At 53.6% G+C, this 18,606-nt stretch overlaps 1 protein-coding gene across 1 annotated transcript in view; it reads left to right on the top strand.

Moving 5' to 3' along the window:
- PRKD2 (protein kinase D2) overlaps positions 1-18,606 on the top strand; it is a 64,259-nt gene that overhangs the window by 33,235 nt on the left and 12,418 nt on the right. Inside the window, exons 7-10 of the mRNA XM_060258257.1 lie at positions 2,022-2,172; positions 4,199-4,316; positions 7,372-7,449; positions 10,585-10,846. Coding sequence (XP_060114240.1) covers positions 2,022-2,172; positions 4,199-4,316; positions 7,372-7,449; positions 10,585-10,846 — 609 coding nt within the window. The remainder of the gene's footprint in view (positions 1-2,021; positions 2,173-4,198; positions 4,317-7,371; positions 7,450-10,584; positions 10,847-18,606) is intronic.

Raw genomic sequence — 18,606 nt, 5'->3', positions numbered from 1 at the left:
TGACTGGGGAAGGCAATGGCAAACCACCCCGTAAAAAGTCTGTCGTGAAAACGTTGTGAAAGCAACATCACCCCAGAGTCAGAAACGACTGGTGCTTGCACAGGGGACCTTTCCTTTTTCCTGAGCCTCTGTCCTTGAAAGGGCAGCTTCTGGGAGAGCTCAGCCCCACCTGCCTCACAGGGTGTCTGTTGTGGGGGAGGAAGGGAAAGGAGATCGTAGGACACTCTGAGCCTCTGTCCTTGAAAGGGCAGCTTCTGGGAGAGCTCTTTCAGCCCCACCTGCCTCGCAGGGTGTCTGTTGTGGGGGGAAGAAGACAAAGGAGATTGTAAGCCGCTCTGAGACTCTGATTCAGTGAGAAGGGCGGAGTATAAATCTACAGTCTTCTTCTTCTTCTAAATGGACCTGTGTTACCCCTCCTCCTCCAGCAACTTTCTTCAAAGCGAGAAGGGTAGCAGGACCTTTGACAGAGATTTGGGAGGTTTGACAGTTGTAGGTCAAACCACCCACCCCTCCTGAGAAGCCATAGCAGCCCACATCCCACCCTCTTGCCCTCAGCAGGGCTGGATCTAGGGGGGGCACTGCCAGGGGGGGCACTCAATTAGGTATGGAGTCCATTCTATCCTATGGACCCGTAAGATAGAATGGGCCCATAAGGGGGCGTCATTTTTTAATTTCACCCTCCGTGTAGATCTGGTCCTGGCCCACCGTTTTGCAGCAAGACGTGAGCGTCTGGGAAGCCGCGTTGGGTTTGTCCAAGCTTGCTGTTGTAACTAAGTTGGAAAATGCCAGGGGAATGAGGCCAGAACGCCGCGAGCGGGCTCAGGGCACATAACAACAAAAGATGAAACCATAAAAAAAACGACAAGCTAAAACCAGAAGGTACAATAAGACAGACAACATATCTGTCACTGGCAGCGGTTTCCAGTTGGGCACATCATATATTTCCATACAGCAGTAGGCCCAGAGATGGAATAATAGATTGGAATAAGATAGCGTCGTGACAGGTAAGGGAGGCCAAGCAGATGGAAATAAGGACGTCTGCTGCCTCGACCGAAGGCCCAGCGGAATAGCTCTGTCTTGCAGGCCCTACAAAATGGCATTAATTCAGGTAGGGCCCAGATCTCCACAGGGAGCTGATTCCACCAGGTGGGGGCCAAGGCCAAAAAGGCCCTGGCCCTGGTCGAGGCAAGTCAAACGCCCTTCAGGCCAGGAACGGTAAGCTGAGAGAGGGTGACTGGTCAAAGATCACCCCATGAGCTTCATGATCGAACAGGGGTATGAACCGTAGGCAGGGCTCTTGTTGTAGCAGGAGCTCCTCTGCATATTAGGCCACGCCCCCTGATGGAGCCAATCCTCCAAGAGCTTAGAGGACTCTTAGTACAGGGCCTACTGTAAGCTCCAGGGGTGAAGCTCATGGGGTGATCTTTGACCAGTCACCCTCTCTCAGCTTAACGTCCCTGGCCTGAAGGGCGTTTGACTTGCCTCGACCAGGGCCTTTTTGGCTTTGGCCCCCACCTGGTGGAATCAGCTCCCTGTGGAGATCCGGGCCCTACCTCAATTAATTCCATTTTGTAGGGCCTGCAAAACAGAGCTATTCCAACGGGCCTTCGGTCGAGGCAGCGGACGTCCTTATTTCCATCCGCTTGGCCTCCCTTACCTGTCACAATGCTATCTTATTTGAATCTGTTATTCCATCTCCAGGCCTACTGCTGTATTGATATATATAATGTGCCCAATTGGAAACCGTCGCCTGTGACAGATATGTTGTCTGCCTTATTGTACCTTCTGGTTTTAGCTTGTCGATTTTAACTTTTGTTGTTATCCGCCCTGAGCCCGCACGTGGGAAAGGGCGGAATACAAATTAACAAAAAGAAATAATTAGGCTCCTGGGGAGAGGGTGAAGGGTGGGACCCCTCCACGCGTAATCCCCCCAAACTTGCCTTGTTGTAGGGGTCACCCCACCCTGTGCTGTACTAGTGACCAAATGTCTGTCTGTCTCCCCACCCCCCTTGCCTCCCCAGATGTACCAATGGAAGACGTCAGCGATCTCAGCGAGGCGGAGAAGAACTCCCTCATGGACGAATCGGACGACTCTGGCATCATCCCCGGGTCCCACTCGGAGAACGAGCTCCACGTGGACGAAGACCCCGATGACATCAGCAAATCCCAGGGGTGAGGAGGGCCATCCCGAGAGATCTGAAGGCCCAGGAAAAAAAGGGGGAAAAAAAGGAAAAATACATTTTCCCCCCCCACCCCTCCTCCATTTCTCCCTTAGGGGAGCAGTGCCGGATTAAACCCCATGGAGGCCCCTAGGCAGCAGAGATCTTGGGGGGGCCCCTTGCAAATTATCTCAGAGCCCCCACTACCCACGGCCTTCACTGCAGCCTGCAGGCCCCTTCTCAAAAGCCCCTTTGACAAAGCTGCGGGGGAGAGGCAGAGAGAGGCAAACTTGGTGACGATGCCAGCGGCAGCCGCACCGGGCAAGCTGGGCAAAGAGCGGCTCAGTCGCTGTGCAGGCTGGAAGGGGGGAAAGGTGGTGGTGGTGGTGGGGAGGCCCTAATACATGGGGGTCCATAGGCCAGTGCCTATTTGGCCTAATTGTTAATCCAGCTCTGTAGAGGAGTATTGAAAGCAAACGCCTATGAAAGATTTTCCCTTTTAGAATGAGTGAAGTGCTTTTAACAGCCAGGTGGGCGTGCTGTAGACACAAACCTGATGCATTTCAGCACCCAGGAGGACACCTGACATTTGAAAGGGGAGAATATAGGGCTCTCATTGCTTCTTGACCGTAGCACTCCTTCTGTTGTCCTTTGCTGACTCTGTGGCTCACCCTTTCACCTCTCCCTCAAGCAACGGGGACACGTATATTCGCAGACTGGGTGGCGGGTAGCTTATTGCCCCTGGCTTGCTGGAGGGGAACATAAGAGAAGCCGTGTTGGATCAGGCCGAGGTTCCCACCCAATCCAACGCTCTGTGTCACACCAAGTCCAAACTCCAGTGCTGTTGGAAGGTCCATCATGCAGATCCAGGACCCATGGTCTTAAGAACATAAAGAGAAGCCCTGTTGGATCAGGCCAATGGCCCATCCAGTCCAACACTCTGGGTCACAAAAGAACATAAGAGAAGCCATGTTGGATCAGGCCAATGGCCCATCCAGTCCAACACTCTGTGTCATATAAGAACATAAGAGAAGCCCTGTTGGATCAGGCCAATGGCCCATCCAGTCTAACACTTTGTGTCACATAAGAACATAAGAGAAGCCCTGTTGGATCAGGCCAATGGCCCATCCAGTCCAACACTCTGGGTCATATAAGAACATAAGAAAAGCCATGTTGGATCAGGCCAGTGGCCCATCCAGTCTAACACTTTGTGTCACACAGTGGCCAAAAAACCAAGTGCCATCAGGAGGTCCACCAGTGGGGCCAGGACACTAGAAGCCCTCCCACTGTTGCCTCTCCCCAAGCATCTAGAATACAGAGCATCACTTGCCCCAGACAGAGAGTTCCAACAATAAGCTGTGACTAATAGCTGCTGATGGACCTCTGCTCCACATGTTTATCCAATCCTCTCTTGAAGCTGGCTATGCTTGTAGCCACCGCCACCTCCTGTGGCAGTGAATTCCATGTGTTAATCACCCTTTGGGTAAAGAAGGACTTCCTTTTATCCTTTCTAACCCGACTACTCAGCAATTTCATTGAATGCCCACGAGTTCTCGTACTGTGAGAAAGGGCGAAAAGTACTTCTTTCTCTCCCTTCTCTGTCCTGTGAATCATCTTGTCAACCTCTATCCTGTCACCCTGCAGTTGACGTTTCTCCAAGCTAAAGAGTCCCAAGCGTTTCAACCTTTCTTCATAGGGAAAGTGTTCCAAACCTTTAATCATTCTAGTTGCCCTTTTCTGCACTTTTTCCAAACCCGCTTGTTTTCTTGTTTTCTCTCTGCTTGCTTGCAAAGTCAGGGTCTGGCCCTCAAATTTTGATGAAGGCCAGTTTTGTCAACGTCGCTCTTTCCTCCTCAGAGGTCCAACTGGTGGTCTGAAAGGCAAGCTGGGAAGCCTGCGTCTCTGTTTTGCAAGACCGCAATTAAGAGACCCTGAGGTTGCTAAAATCAACTCCGGGCCGTGGTTTTTGTGCAGCGTCGGATCTGAACTTACATTGCCTTGCGCCCTGCCGAGGTCAACTTGTACCGTTCTTTCTCCAGTTCCGCAGGGTACATCCCCTTGATGCGAGTGGTTCAGTCTGTCCGACAGACGACCCGCAAGTCGAGTACGGCTCTGAAGGAGGGCTGGGTTGTTCATTTCAGCAACAAGGACACCCTGGTAAGGGACAAGGGACAAAGCAGTCTGACTTGTCTTAGCAGCAGTCTGTGCAGAAAGGATCTAGGGGTCTTAGTGGACCATACGCTGAACAGCAGTGTGATGCGGTGGCTAAAAGGGCAAATGCAATTTTGGGCTGTATCATCAGAAGTATAGTATCCAGATCACATGAAGTGATGGTGTCGCTTTACTCTGCTCTGGCAAGACCTCACCTGGAGTATTGTGTTCAGTTTTGGGCACCACATTTTAAGAAGGATATAGACAAGCTGGAACGGGTCCAGAGGAGGGCGATGAAGATGGTGAGGGGTCTGGAGACCAAGTCCTGTGAGGAAAGGTTGAAGGAGCTGGGGATGTTTAGCCTGGAGAGGAGGTGGCTGAGAGGTGATAGGATCACCATCTCCAAGTACTTGAAGGGCTGTCATCTAGAGGATGCTGCAGCATTGTTTTCTATGGCCCCAGAAAGTAGGACCAGAACCAATAGGTTGAAATTAAATCAGAAGAGTTTCTGGCTCAACATGAGGAAGATCTTCCTGACCGTTAGAGCAGTTCCTCAGGGGAACAGGCTTCCTCAGGAGGTGGTGGGCTTTCCTTCCTTGGAGGTTTTTAACCAGAGGCTCGATGGCCATCTGACAGCAATGAAGATCCTGTGAATTTAGAGGGAGGTATTAGCAGCCCCATGGCGCAGAGTGGTAAAGCTGCAGTACTGCAGTCTGAACTCTCTGCTCATGACCTGAGTTCAATCCCAGCAGAAGCTGGGCTTCAGGTAGCCGGCTCCAGGTTGACTCAGCCTTCCATCCTTCCGAGGTCGGTCAAATGAGTCCCCAGCTTGCTGGGGGGAAAGCGTAGGTGACTGGGGAAGGCAAGGGCCAACCGCCCCGTCAAAAGTCTGCCATGAAAACGTCGTGATGCGACATCACCCCAGAGTCAGAAACGACTGGTGCTTGCACAGGGGGACTACCTTGTCCATTTTATTTGTGAGTTTCCTGCATTGTGCAGGGGGTTGGACTAGATGACCCTGGAGGTCCCTCCCAGCTCTATAATTCTATGATAGGGATGACTCAGGCATGGGTGGATTCCATGGGCCCCTGGATCTCAAGAAGCAGCACTGGACTTTGTCCCTAGAGCTAACGGCGGCGGCATCTTTAGCGTCTTTGATTCTCTGTTTTGCCGTCGCTGTTCCCTCCCTCTCCTCTGTCGTCTCCCCTGCTGTCAGTTGTGGAAGCTCCTTGCGGGCAGGGGAACCCGGAAACTGCAGCTAGTGCAGAACGCGGCAGCCAGACTGTTATTGTCACATACAGCTGAGGCTGCAGGAATTGCACTGGCTGCCAATTGTGTACCGGATTCGTTACAAGGTGCTGGTTATCACCTTTAAAGCCCTATATGGCCGAGGACCTGCCTACCTTAGGGACCGTCTCTCCCCACACGTTCCCCAGAGGGTACTGAGATCTGGCTCGCAACATCTATTGACAATCCCTGGGCCGAAGGAGGCCAAACGGAAAGCTACAAGAGAAAGGGCCTTTTTGATCACAGCTCCCCATTGGTGGAACCAATTACCAGAAGAGGTGCGGGCCCTGCGGAGCCTTGCCCAGTTCTGCAGGGCCTGCAAGACCACCCTCTTTTAGCTGGCTTTCCCTGAACGTGGAACCTCTCGCATCGTCGCCACGAAAAAGTGTAAGATGAGTAACATCGAGACTGTAGCACCAAACTAATTTGCTGGAACTGAATTGGATGGTTTTAATTAGATGGTTTTAATGTAATAGTATGTATATATAAGCGAATTGTAATTTGTAATATGTTGTGTAAACTGTGTGCTTTTGTTATTGTAATGTTTGTATTTTATGTTCTGCTTCGGCGGGGAGGGCGGGATACAAATTAAATATTATTATTATTATTATTTGCTTGTCGCTGGACTCCATAGACAGTGATGTAGTGCCTGCGGATGCGGTTCTGCCCCCCCAGTACCTTTTCTGGGGCCCGCCAAGCAATGTGCCCTCTAAGCGGTGGAGTCTTGTGAGCAAAAATTTTAATTTGCGAGCTCCTGGCATTAAAGTTGTGAGCACCTGCATCCATTAGTTTGCCCTGGGGCCGTTTTTCCTGAGCTGAGGCAAAAATGTGTGAGCCGGAAGCTAAAGAACTGTGAGCTAGCTCACACAAACTCAGCGTAGAGGAACACTGCTGCCAAGCGGGCAGGGCACAGCAAGGCTTTTGGGTTGACTGTTGGAGTTTTGATTGGCTGTGCAGATTTTTTTTTAACGCGCTGTTTTGGCAGCAGCTGCCCCCACAACACAAAGATCTCCATGGAGTCCCTGAAGTGAAGCTGTGGCAACCATTTTGCGGCCGGCTCTGCCTCCCGCGGCAGCCATTTTGTAACGGCCCTTTGTTGCGGCAGCCATTTTGTAACGGCCGTTTGTTGCGGCAGCCATTTTGTAACGGCCCTTTGTTGCGGCAGCCATTTTGTAACTGCCCTTTGTCGCGGCAGCCATTTTGTAACGGCCGTTTTCTCACTGCACCAAGCGTGCCCTGTTGGAATTCCAGTTGTGCCCGCAGGTTAAAAAAGGGTGGGGACTCGTTATCCAAATGACGCTGTTTAGCTGCTTTTCTTTTGCCAGCAACAGGGCAGGGGGGAAGTGGTTCCACGGAAGCCTGACCCCGCCTCCAGCAGCCATTTTGTTGCTGCGCCCACCGTGCCCTGTTGGAATTCCAGTTGTGCCCACAGGCTCTTTTGCCAGCAACGGGGGTGGGATTCTAGCAGAGGCACCTATACATATTAGGCCACACCTCCTGAGGTAGCCAATCCTCCAAGAGCTTACAAAAAAGAGCCTTGTAAGCTCCTGGAGGACTGGCTACATCAGGGGCGTGTGGCCTAATATGCAAAGGAGCTCCTGTTAGAATCCCACCCCTGGCCAGCAACATGGCAGGGGGGGAGCAGTCCTACGGAGGTCTGGGGCACGTGGGAATCTGTACGCGTGTCCAGAAGGAGACCGTCTGAGCGATTCTTGTGCCTCCTTTGGATTCTCTTTCTGTGACGTCTGAAAACTCTTTTCTTTTCCTCCCCCAGCGGAAGCGCCATTATTGGAGACTGGATAGCAAGTGCCTCACCCTCTTTCAAAACAACACCAGCAGCCGCTACTACAAGGTACGTGTCCCCTGCTTGGATATGGGGAGAGCCCCAAGGAGGGGAGGGAGGATTTGGTTGGGGCATAGCGACCCATTTTGCTCTGCTGCTGCGCACGGCATCTTTTGCTTTCCTTGTGGCTGCCTGGTTGCAAATGCATCTCTTGCAGAGGTGAGTATTCAAAGTAGGGTTGCCAAGTCCTGTTTAAGAAATATCTGGGGACTTTGGGGGTGGAGCTAGGAGACTTTTGGGTGGAGCCAGGAGACATTAGAGGTGGAGCCAAGATCAAGGCTGTGGCAAGCATCATTGAACTCCAAAGGGAGTTCTGGCCATCACATTTAAAGGGACGGCACACCTTTTCAATGCCTTCCTTCCATAGGAAATGATGAAGGATAGGGGCACCTTCTTTTGGGGCTCATAGAATTGGACCCCCTGGTCGAATCCTTTTGAAACTTGGGGGATATTTTGGGGAGAGGTACTAGATGCTGTGCTGAAAATTTGGTGCCTCTACCTTAAAAAACAGCCCCCCCCCCAGAGCCCCAGATACTTGCATATCAATTCTCCATGATTTTTTATGGGAATAAATCTCCATAGGGAATAATAAGAGTTCCCAGCAGACATTTCCCTCCCCTCCCCCCGCTTTCTGGCGACCCTGAAGCGGGGGGAGGGCCTCCAAACCAGGGGATCCCCTGCCCCCACCTGGGGATTGGCAACCCTAATTCGAAGACAAACGTATTTAATGTCAATGGCAGCTAGGTGCGAGGAGGTGGGAAGGGGAGGGTTACACCGGGATTTTTTTCTGGGAAAAGGGGTGCCGGAACTCTCAAGAGGGGAATGAAGGAGACACACACAGGTGCCCCCTCGTTAACTTTTAAACATTTTTGAGCATTTTGTTTCCACACATCGGTGCTGGAATTCTGTTCCACCACATTCCCCCAGGGGGAAAAAGCCCTGGTGTTACAAAAAGCCTTCCTTACTCATTTTATTTGCTGCTTGCTGCTACCCAGACACAGACTGCTTTCTTTGTATTCCTCCTGTGCAATCCAGGAAACTGGGCAAAGGAAGCTCTGGCTCTTTCCCTCCTTCCCAGGGAACCTGGAGGGGGAGGAGCCTCAGCCAATAGAAGGAAAAGAGGCTTGGCTCAGTAGCTCTGCTGTGCAATTGAGAGAACACAATAAAAAACACAAAAAATTCAAGTATATAGATTCTTTACATAATTTTCAAAAAGGGGACGCAGAGCGTCTCCAGCAACAATTTCACATCGGCTACAGCTCAGTATGAGGCTTCTTGCGCTGTAGCTGATGTGAAATTGCTGCTGGAGACGTTCTGCATCCCCTTTTTGAAAATTATGTAAAGAATCTATATAATTAAATCAGTATTGGTCCCAGGTCTGATGAAGACTAGAAAGAAACAAGTACTTAAACCAGTTTGGTGTAGTGGTTAAGTGTGTGGACTCTTATCTGGGAGAACCGGGTTTGATTCCCCACTCTTCCACTTGCACCTGCTGGAATGGCCTTGGGTCAGCGATAGCTCTGGCAGGAGTTGTCCTTGAAAGGGCAGCTGCTGTGAGAGCCCTCTCCAGCCCCACCCACCTCACAGGGTGTCTGTTGTGGAGGAGGAAGGGAAAGGAGATTGTGAGCCGCTCTGAGACTCTTCGGAGTGGAGGGCGGGATATAAATCCAATATCTTCATCTACCTCACAGGGTGTCTGTTGTGGGGGAGGAAGGTAAAGGAGATTGTGAGCCGCTCTGAGACTCTTCGGAGTGGAGGGCGGGATATAAATCCAATATCTTCATCTACCTCACAGGGTGTCTGTTGTGGGGGAGGAAGGTAAAGGAGATTGTGAGCCGCTCTGAGACTCTTCGGAGTGAAGAACGGGATATAAATCCAATATCTTCTTCTTCTTCTTCTTCTTAATCGATTGGCTTGTCACCATACTACTTTGGGACTTCAATGTACATGTTTTGGACATTTGGACTGGTTTCTCTATATTTCTTAGTAAATTGGTCACTAGCTTGCGTTTTTTTGTTGTGTTATCCAATGGAGAAAAATAGAGGCTTTGCTCTGTAGTTCCTGTGCGATTGAGCAAGCCTGACAAAGCAAACTGTGATGCAAAAGGAAGCAAGACAGGAGAGGGAGAAGGAAGCAGAGAACAGCCAGTTGCTCCAGGTCCTGATAAGAGGCCTCTGGGGACCTGATTCGGCAACTAGAATGATTCAAGTGTTGGAACACTTTCACTAGGAAGAAAGGTGAAAACGCTTGGGGCTCTTTAGCGTGGAGAAACGTCGACTGCGGGGTGACGTGATCGAGGTTTACAAGATGATGCATGGGATGGAGAAAGTAGAGAAAGAAGTACTTTTCTCCCTTTCTCACAATACAAGAACTCGTGGGCATTCAGTGAAATTGCTGAGCAGTTGGGTTAGAACGGATAAAAGGAAGTCCTTCTTCACCCAAGGGTGATTAACACGTGGGATTCACTTCCACAGGAGGTGGCGGCGGCTACAAGCATAGCCAGCTTCAAGAGGGGATTGGGTAAAAATATGGAGCAGAGGTCATAAGAACATAAGAGAAGCCATGTTGGATCAGGCCAATGGCCCATCCAGTCCAACACTATGTCACACAGTGTAAAAAAAAAATTATATATATACACACCCACACACATGCACACACACACTGTGGCTAATAGCCACTGATGGACCTCTGCTCCATATTTTTATCCAATCCCCTCTTGAAGCTGGCTATGCTTGTAGCCGCGACCACCTTCTGTGGCAGTGAATTCCACATGTTTATCACCCTTTGGGTGAAGAAGGTCCATCAGTGGCTACTAGCCACAGCATATCGTTGGAACTCTCTGTCCGGGGCAGTGATGCTCTGTATTCTTGGTGCTCGGGGGGGGGGGGGCACAGTGGGAGGGCTTCTAGCCCCACTGGTGGACCTCCTGATGGCACTTGGTTTTTCTGGCCACTGTGTGACACAGAGTGTTGGACTGAATGAGCCATTGGCCTGATCCAACATGGCTTCTCTTATGTTTGACACCCATGGGATGGACAGTACTGACCGGGGTGGACTGAGGGTCTGATTCAGTAGACGGCAGCTTCACGTATTCTTGGGATAGATTCATTTTTCTTCTCTTTGCCTCCCCCCCTCCACCAATAGGAGATCCCCCTGTCAGAGATCCTGGCAGTGGGGCCAGCCCAAGACTTCTCCCTGGTGCCGTCAGGGGCCAACCCTCACTGCTTTGAAATCATCACCGCCAAAGCCACGTACTACGTCGGAGAGAACGGCACCCCCAGCAACGGCCACCAGCACGGCGGGGACGGCCAGGAGAATGCCAAGTCTTGGGAGAACGCCATTCGCCAGGCCCTCATGCCCATCATCCTTCAGGGCGCTCCTAGCGCTCAAGGGCAGGCGCCCCACAGTAAGTGTCCGAGAGGCGATATCCCTTCCCCGTACACGCCCATTCGCCCGCTCCCATTTGAGTCCAGGCATCCCTCTGAGCATGCTCCTTGCACAACAGTGGCCTCTAGTGGTTGGTTTGTGTATTGTGTAGGACAGTTCAGAGCTGGCAAAAGTCCAGAGGAGGGCAACCAAGATGATGAGGGGGTTGGAGCTAGGCCCGTAGCTATGGGGGGGGGAAGCCACTCCTCCCAAACCTCCCATCCACTTGTATGGCCCCTCCTTTCCCTGCCGCTCACACTGCTGCCACTCTCCCTGCGCTCTTGCTTCCCCCGTTTTCGCTTCCCCCACTCTCCCCGCTGCCTGTTTTCACTTCCCCCGCTCTCCCCGCTGCCTGTTTTCACTTCCCCCACTCTCCCCGCTGCCTGATTTGGCCTCTCCTGCTCTCCCCACCACCCGTTTTCACTTCCTCCACTCTCCCTGCTGCCCGTTTTTGCCTCTCCCACTCTCCCCACTACCTGTTTTTGCCGCCCCGCTCTCCCTGCTGCTCTTGCCGCCCCGTTTTCCCCTCCCCCGCTCTCCCCGCTGCTCTCACTGTCCATTTTCGCCTCCCCCACTCTTCCCGCTGCTCTCACTGTCCGTTTTCGCCTCCCCCGCTCTCCCCCGCTGCTCTCACTGTCCGTTTTTGCCTGATTTGGCCTCTCCTGCTCTCCCCACCACCCGTTTTCACTTCCTCCACTCTCCCTGCTGCCCGTTTTTGCCTTCCTCTCCCTGCTGCCCGTTTTTTGCCTCTCCCACTCTCCCCACTACCTGTTTTTGCCGCCCCGCTCTTCCCTGCTGCTCTTGCCGCCCCGTTTTCCCCTCCCCCGCTCTCCCCGCTGCTCTCACTGTCCATTTTCGCCTCCCCCACTCTTCCCGCTGCTCTCACTGTCCGTTTTCGCCTCCCCCGCTCTCCCCGCTGCTCTCACTGTCCGTTTTTGTCTCTCCCGCTCTCCCCGCTGCTCTCACTGTCCGTTCTCGCCTCCCCCGCTCTCCCCGCTGCTCTCACTGTCCGTTTTTGTCTCTCCCGCTCTCCCCGCTGCTCTCACTGTCCGTTTTCACCTCCCCTGCTCTCCCCGCTGCTCTCACTGTCCGTTTTAGTCTCTCCCGCTCTCCCCGCTGCTCTCACTGTCCGTTCTCGCCTCCTCCGCTCTCCCCGCTGCTCTCACTGTCCGTTCTCGCCTCCCCCGCTCTCCCCGCTGCTCTCACTGTCCGTTTTCGTCTCTCCCGCTCTCCCCGCTGCTCTCACTGTCCGTTCTCGCCTCCCCCGCTCTCCCCGCTGCTCTCACTGTCCGTTCTCGCCTCCCCCGCTCTCCCCGCTGCTCTCACTGTCCGTTCTCGCCTCCCCCGCTCTCCCCGCTGCTCTCACTGTCCGTTCTCGCCTCCCCCGCTCTCCCCGCTGCTCTCACTGTCCGTTCTCGCCTCCCCCGCTCTCCCCGCTGCTCTCACTGTCCGTTCTCGCCTCCCCCGCTCTCCCCGCTGCTTTCACTGTCCGTTCTCGCCTCCCCCGCTCTCCCCGCTGCTCTCACTGTCCGTTCTCGCCTCCCCCGCTCTCCCCGCTGCTCTCACTGTCCTTTCTCGCCTCCCCCGCTCTCCCCGCTGCTCTCACTGTCCGTTCTCGCCTCCCCCGCTCTCCCTGCTGCTCTCACTGTCTGTTTTTGTCTCTCCTGCTCTCCCCGCTGCTCTCACTGTCGGTTCTCGCCTCCCCCGCTCTCCCCGCTGCTCTCACTGTCCGTTCTCGCCTCCCCCACTCTCCCTGCTGCTCTCACTGTCCGTTCTCGCCTCCCCTGCTCTCCCCGCTGCTCTCACTGTCCGTTCTCGCCTCCCCCGCTCTCCCCGCTGCTCTCACTGTCCGTTTTTGTCTCTCCCGCTCTCCCCGCTGCTCTCACTGTCCGTTCTCGCCTCCCCCGCTCTCCCCGCTGCTCTCACTGTCCGTTCTCGCCTCCCCCGCTCTCCCCGCTGCTCTCACTGTCCGTTTTTGTCTCTCCCGCTCTCCCCGCTGCTCTCACTGTCCGTTTTCCGCCTCCCCTGCTCTCCCCGCTGCTCTCACTGTCCGTTTTAGTCTCTCCCGCTCTCCCCGCTGCTCTCACTGTCCGTTCTCGCCTCCTCCGCTCTCCCCGCTGCTCTCACTGTCCGTTTTAGTCTCCCCCGCTCTCCCCGCTGCTCTCACTGTCCGTTTTTGTCTCTCCCGCTCTCCCCGCTGCTCTCACTGTCCGTTCTCGCCTCCCCCGCTCTCCCCGCTGCTCTCACTGTCCGTTTTCGCCTCCCCCGCTCTCCCTGCTGCTCTCACTGTCCGTTCTCGCCTCCCCCGCTCTCCCCGCTGCTCTCACTGTCCGTTCTCGCCTCCCCCGCTCTCCCCGCTGCTCTCACTGTCCGTTCTCGCCTCCCCCGCTCTCCCCGCTGCTCTCACTGTCCGTTCTCGCCTCCCCCGCTCTCCCCGCTGCTCTCACTGTCCGTTTTAGTCTCTCCCGCTCTCCCCGCTGCTCTCACTGTCGGTTCTCGCCTCCCCCGCTCTCCCCGCTGCTCTCACTGTCCGTTCTCGCCTCCCCCGCTCTCCCTGCTGCTCTCACTGTCTGTTTTTGTCTCTCCTGCTCTCCCCGCTGCTCTCACTGTCGGTTCTCGCCTCCCCCGTTCTCCCCGCTGCTCTCACTGTCCGTTCTCGCCTCCCCCGCTCTCCCTGCTGCTCTCACTGTCCGTTCTCGCCTCCCCTGCTCTCCCCGCTGCTCTCACTGTCCGTTCTCGCCTCCCCCGCTCTCCCCGCTGCTTTCACTGTCCGTTCTCGCCTCCCCCGCTCTTCCCGCTACTTTCACTGTCCGTTCTCGCCTCCCCCGCTCTCCCCGCTGCTCTCACTGTCCGTTTTCGCCTCCCCCGCTCTCCCTGCTGCTCTCACTGTCCGTTTTTGTCTCCCCCGCTCTCCCCGCTGCTCTCACTGTCCGTTCTCGCCTCCCCCGCTCTCCCTGCTGCTCTCACTGTCTGTTTTTGTCTCTCCTGCTCTCCCCGCTGCTCTCACTGTCGGTTCTCGCCTCCCCCGCTCTCCCCGCTGCTCTCACTGTCCGTTCTCGCCTCCCCCACTCTCCCCGCTGCTCTCACTGTCCGTTCTCGCCTCCCCTGCTCTCCCCGCTGCTCTCACTGTCCGTTCTCGCCTCCCCCGCTCTCCCCGCTGCTTTCACTGTCCGTTCTCGCCTCCCCCGCTCTTCCCGCTACTTTCACTGTCCGTTCTCGCCTCCCCCGCTCTCCCCGCTGCTCTCACTGTCTGTTTTCGCCTCCCCCGCTCTTCCCGCTACTTTCACTGTCCGTTCTCGCCTCCCCCCCGCTCTCCCCGCTGCTCTCACTGTCCGTTTTCGCCTCCCCCGCTCTCCCTGCTGCTCTCACTGTCCGTTCTCGCCTCCCCTGCTCTCCCCGCTACTTTCACTGTCCGTCTCTCGCCTCCCCCGCTCTCCCCGCTGCTTTCACTGTCCGTTCTCGCCTCCCCCCGCTCTTCCCGCTACTTTCACTGTCCGTTCTCGCCTCCCCCGCTCTCCCCGCTGCTCTCACTGTCCGTTTTTGTCTCCCCCGCTCTCCCCACTGCTCTCACTGTCCGTTTTCGCCTCCCCCGCTCTCCCTGCTGCTCTCACTGTCCCGTTTTCGCCTCCCCCGCTCTCCCTGCTGCTCTCACTGTCCGTTTTTGTCTCCCCCCGCTCTCCCCCGCTGCTCTCACTGTCCGTTCTCGCCTCCCCCGCTCTCCCTGCTGCTCTCACTGTCCGTTTTTGTCTCCCCCGCTCTCCCCGCTGCTCTCACTGTCGGTTCTCGCCTCCCCCGCTCTCCCCGCTGCTCTCACTGTCCGTTCTCGCCTCCCCCCGCTCTCCAGGCTGTGGGCCTGGTTGGTGCTCCTTCCCCAGGAGGAAAGTCTGTAGAGTCTTGGACTTTTCAGGTTAAAAAAAAAAGAGTCAATGAAGAGGGAACATGAGAAAGATTTGTACAATTATGCCTGGGGTGGACAAAGAGAACTTTTTCTCCTCACAGAATACTAGAAGTTGAGGGGCCGGGCAGGAGATTCAGGATGGATGAAAGGAAATGCTAATTTACATAGAAAGGGACTAAAATGTGGAAATTCATTGCAGAGGATGTCGTGACGGCTACAGGAATAGACCGCTTTAAAAGGGGATTGGGCAGGTTCATGGAGAAGAAGTCCATCGATGGCTTCTAGCCACGGTGACTCAGGGCCGACTCAGGGCCGTAGTCAGCGGCAGTGGCGGACTGGCAGGATGTCAGCTTGCCCGATGGCAAGTGGGCCCTCTTAAACATTAGATAAAATGTTATAAATGTTAATGACCTTTTAGCAGCTTGAAAATATAACCGAAGTCCCAATATTATTACTGTAATGCAGCTAAAATTAACGTTGTATTTAGGGTTGCCAGTCTCCAGGTGGAGCCTGGGAATCTCCCTCTTTTCCAGCTGATCTCCAGCTGGCAGAGATCAGCTCCCCTGGAGAAAATGCCATCTGTATTTACATTTAGTATCTACTCCACACTGCCGGTAATACTTACAATATATATACACTGTAATGACTAAAATATATGTACATTTATTTCGGAGAAGTTTTAATTGTACCTTTTCCCCACTTAACGTACTTTTTTGAAAATTTTATTTATTTTTTTTAATAAAAATTAAATGATAGCCTTGGAGCTGTGGGTGGGCCCCCTATGTCTCCTGCAACCGTTATTTTTGGACCCAGTCCGCCACTGGTCAGTGGAGGGGGCGGGGCACAGGGCTGATGCCCCTTATAGAATCTGCCACACCCCTACCCAGTCTTCCCGGAGAGTAGGGACACTTGAGCGGGGATGCTGCAGATTCTGTAGGGGAAACCACCCTTGTCCCTCCATTTCTGACTACGCCCCTGCAGAGACGGACAGGAATCTCCACCTTCAGAACACTCATCCTCTGAATCCCAGGGCAACATTGGCCTCTTTGCCCCGTCGTTAGCCTTCCAAGGCGCCTGTGAGACAGGATGGTGGACTAGATGGACCCTCACTGGTCTCATCCGGCAGGGCTCTTCTGATGTTCTTATGAAGGCCTTGGCCTCTCTGCCCTGTTGTTGATCCAGCGGAGCTCTTCTTTGGCCTCTCTGCCCTGTTTTGGGCCTCCAGAGGAACTGGGTGGCCACTGTGTGAGACAGGAGGCTGGACTAGATGAACCATCAGTCCGAACCAGCAGGGCTCTTCTGGTGTTCTTCTCAAGGGAAGGCCTCAGGCTCTCTGCCCTGTTGTTGTCCTCCAGAGGAACCGGTTGGCCACTGTGTGAGACAGGATGCTGGACTACATGGACTCTCACTGGTCTGATCCAGCAAGGCTCTTCTGATGTTCTTCTCAGGGGAAGGCCTCGGTCCTCTCTGCCCTGTTGTTGGCCCTCCAGAGGAATTGGCGGGTCACTGTGTAAGACAGGAGGCTGGACTAGATGGACCTTCCCTGGTCTGACCCAGCAAGGCTCTTCTGATGTTGTTCTCAGGGGAAGGCCTCGGTCTCTCTGCCCTGTTGTTGGCCCTCCAGAGGAATTGGCTGGTCACTGTGCAAGACAGGAGGCTGGACTAGATGGACCCTCCCTGGTCTGACCCAGCAGGGCTCTTTTGATGTTCTTCTCAGGGGAAGGCCTTGGTCTCTCTGCCCTGTTGCTGGTCCTCCAGAGGAACTGGCTGGCCATTGTGTGAGGCAGGAGGCTGGACTAGATGGACCCTCCCTGGTCTAACCCAGCAGGGCTCTTCTGATGTTCTTCTCAGGGGAAGGCTTCGGCCTCTCTGCCCTGTTGTTGGCCCTCCTGAGGAACTGGTTGGCCACTATATGAGACAGGAGGCTGGACTGATGGACCCTCACTGGTCCAGCAGGGCTCTTCTGAGGTTTTTATGAAGACCTCGACCTCTGGGCTACCTTGCTGGACTTCCAGGGGAACTGATGGGCCCTTGCGTGAGACAGGATGTGGGTCTAAATGGACTATTGGTCCGATCCAGCGGAGCTCTTCTTTTATGTTCTTATTTCCGGTCTGGGACACCAGAAATTTGGGGGCAGTCTTCCTTTGCAAATGTCTGTCCTGCCGGGATGTGGGGTGGGGGGGCAGGGGATTCTGTAAACGGGCTGCCCCTTCACCTCAGGTGTTTGTTCGTCTAGCCGATGTGTGTCTTTCCCCTCCTAGTACAAATAACACTCCGCAGCTTATCGGAAACAAAACAGCGCGCCAAGATTAGGAACGGTTGTTTGTTCTGATCGCTGCTCAAGCAAGCATTTCAACAAGGACGCCCCGGAATACAATTGCAGAGCAGTAAAGATCGATGAAAACCCAGTGTTAAAAAAAAAAAAAACACTTCAGACTTTTAAAAGCAATAAATAAAATTGACAACGAGAAATCAAAGATAAATAAATGCAGGACGATCCCAGCGGGCAGCTGCATTGGTTTGAAGCAGCAGAACAAAGCAGTAGACGAGTGCACCTTTAAGACCAACTGAGTTTTATCCAGAATGCAAACTTTCGTGTGCTCTAAGCAGACTTCATCAGACAAAATGGGAATGGCGAGCCGTCTTTAAATCTAGAGAAAGTGGGCAGTGAGTTGGCATGCAGTCATGGGGATGTTTTTAGCAGGTTAAAAGAATCACAAATTTGGGGTCTGTGTTTGTTTGTTGGTGTTGTTAGCTGGGCTGTAACAACAGTGGAGGGCGGTAAAAAGCAGATTGATGTCATGGGTGTGAAGTGCCATAAATCTGGGGGTCGTTCCGGCTTCGTTAGTTGTGGGTTTAAATGGAGGGCATTAGTATCTCCAGAGGTTATGGCGTTATCCTAGTTTGCCATCAGAAAAAAAGAATACATTAAAATATAGTGGAAGATGGGTTAGTAGAGGGGTGTCGAACATGCAATTCGGGGGCTGAATCAGACCCCCGGAGGGCTCCTATCGGGCCCCCGAGCGACTGGCTGTCATCTGCTTCCTTCTCCCTCTCTCTAGCTTCCTTCTGCATCACAGCTGCTTTGCAAGGCTTGCTCTATTGCTCAGGAGCTACAGAACAAAACCTCTGTTTTTCTTCATTGGCTGAGGCTCCTCCCTCCCCCCGTCCCCTGGGGAAGGAAGAAAAGAGCCAGAGCTTCCTTTGCCCAGCTCCCTGGAATCCCATGGGAGAAATACAAAGAAAGCATCCTTAGGACCAGGGAGCGCTAACGTTTTTAAGCATGTTTTTAAGTTTTTTAAAATATATGTGTTTGTATTCTTTATAAAATTTCTCTCTCGGCTACCTAATCTTAAATATGGGGAGGGACGGTGGCTCAGTGGTAGAGCATCTGCTTGGTAAGCAGAAGGTCCCAGGTTCAATCTCTGGCATCTCCCAAAAAAAGGGTTCAGGCAAATAGGTGTGAAAAACCTCCGCTTGAGACCCTGGAGAGCCGCTGCCAGTCTGAGTAGACAATACTGACTTTGATGGGCCAAGGGTCTGATTCAGTATAAGGCAGCTTCATATGTTCATGTTCATAAAAAAGGTACACACATGACCCGACATGGCTCAGCCCCCCCAAGGTCTCATTTATGTTTGATTCGGCCCTCATAACACCCCTGGGTTAGTATATGTAATAAGATAAACAGCCAGTATCCCTGTTTGCGTATGTCGACACAAAACCCCCCAAATATTCTGATACACTGTTCTAAAAGAGAAATACATTCCAGTTTGCCATTAGGGCGGGGAGGGGGAAAGGATCCCTTAAAATATAACGGGAGGTGGGTTAGTATATGTAATGA

The sequence above is a fragment of the Heteronotia binoei genome, chromosome 17, assembly GCF_032191835.1.
Source record: "Heteronotia binoei isolate CCM8104 ecotype False Entrance Well chromosome 17, APGP_CSIRO_Hbin_v1, whole genome shotgun sequence".
Lineage (NCBI taxonomy): Eukaryota > Metazoa > Chordata > Lepidosauria > Squamata > Gekkonidae > Heteronotia > Heteronotia binoei.
This window is presented reverse-complemented; position numbering and strand designations above follow the sequence as displayed.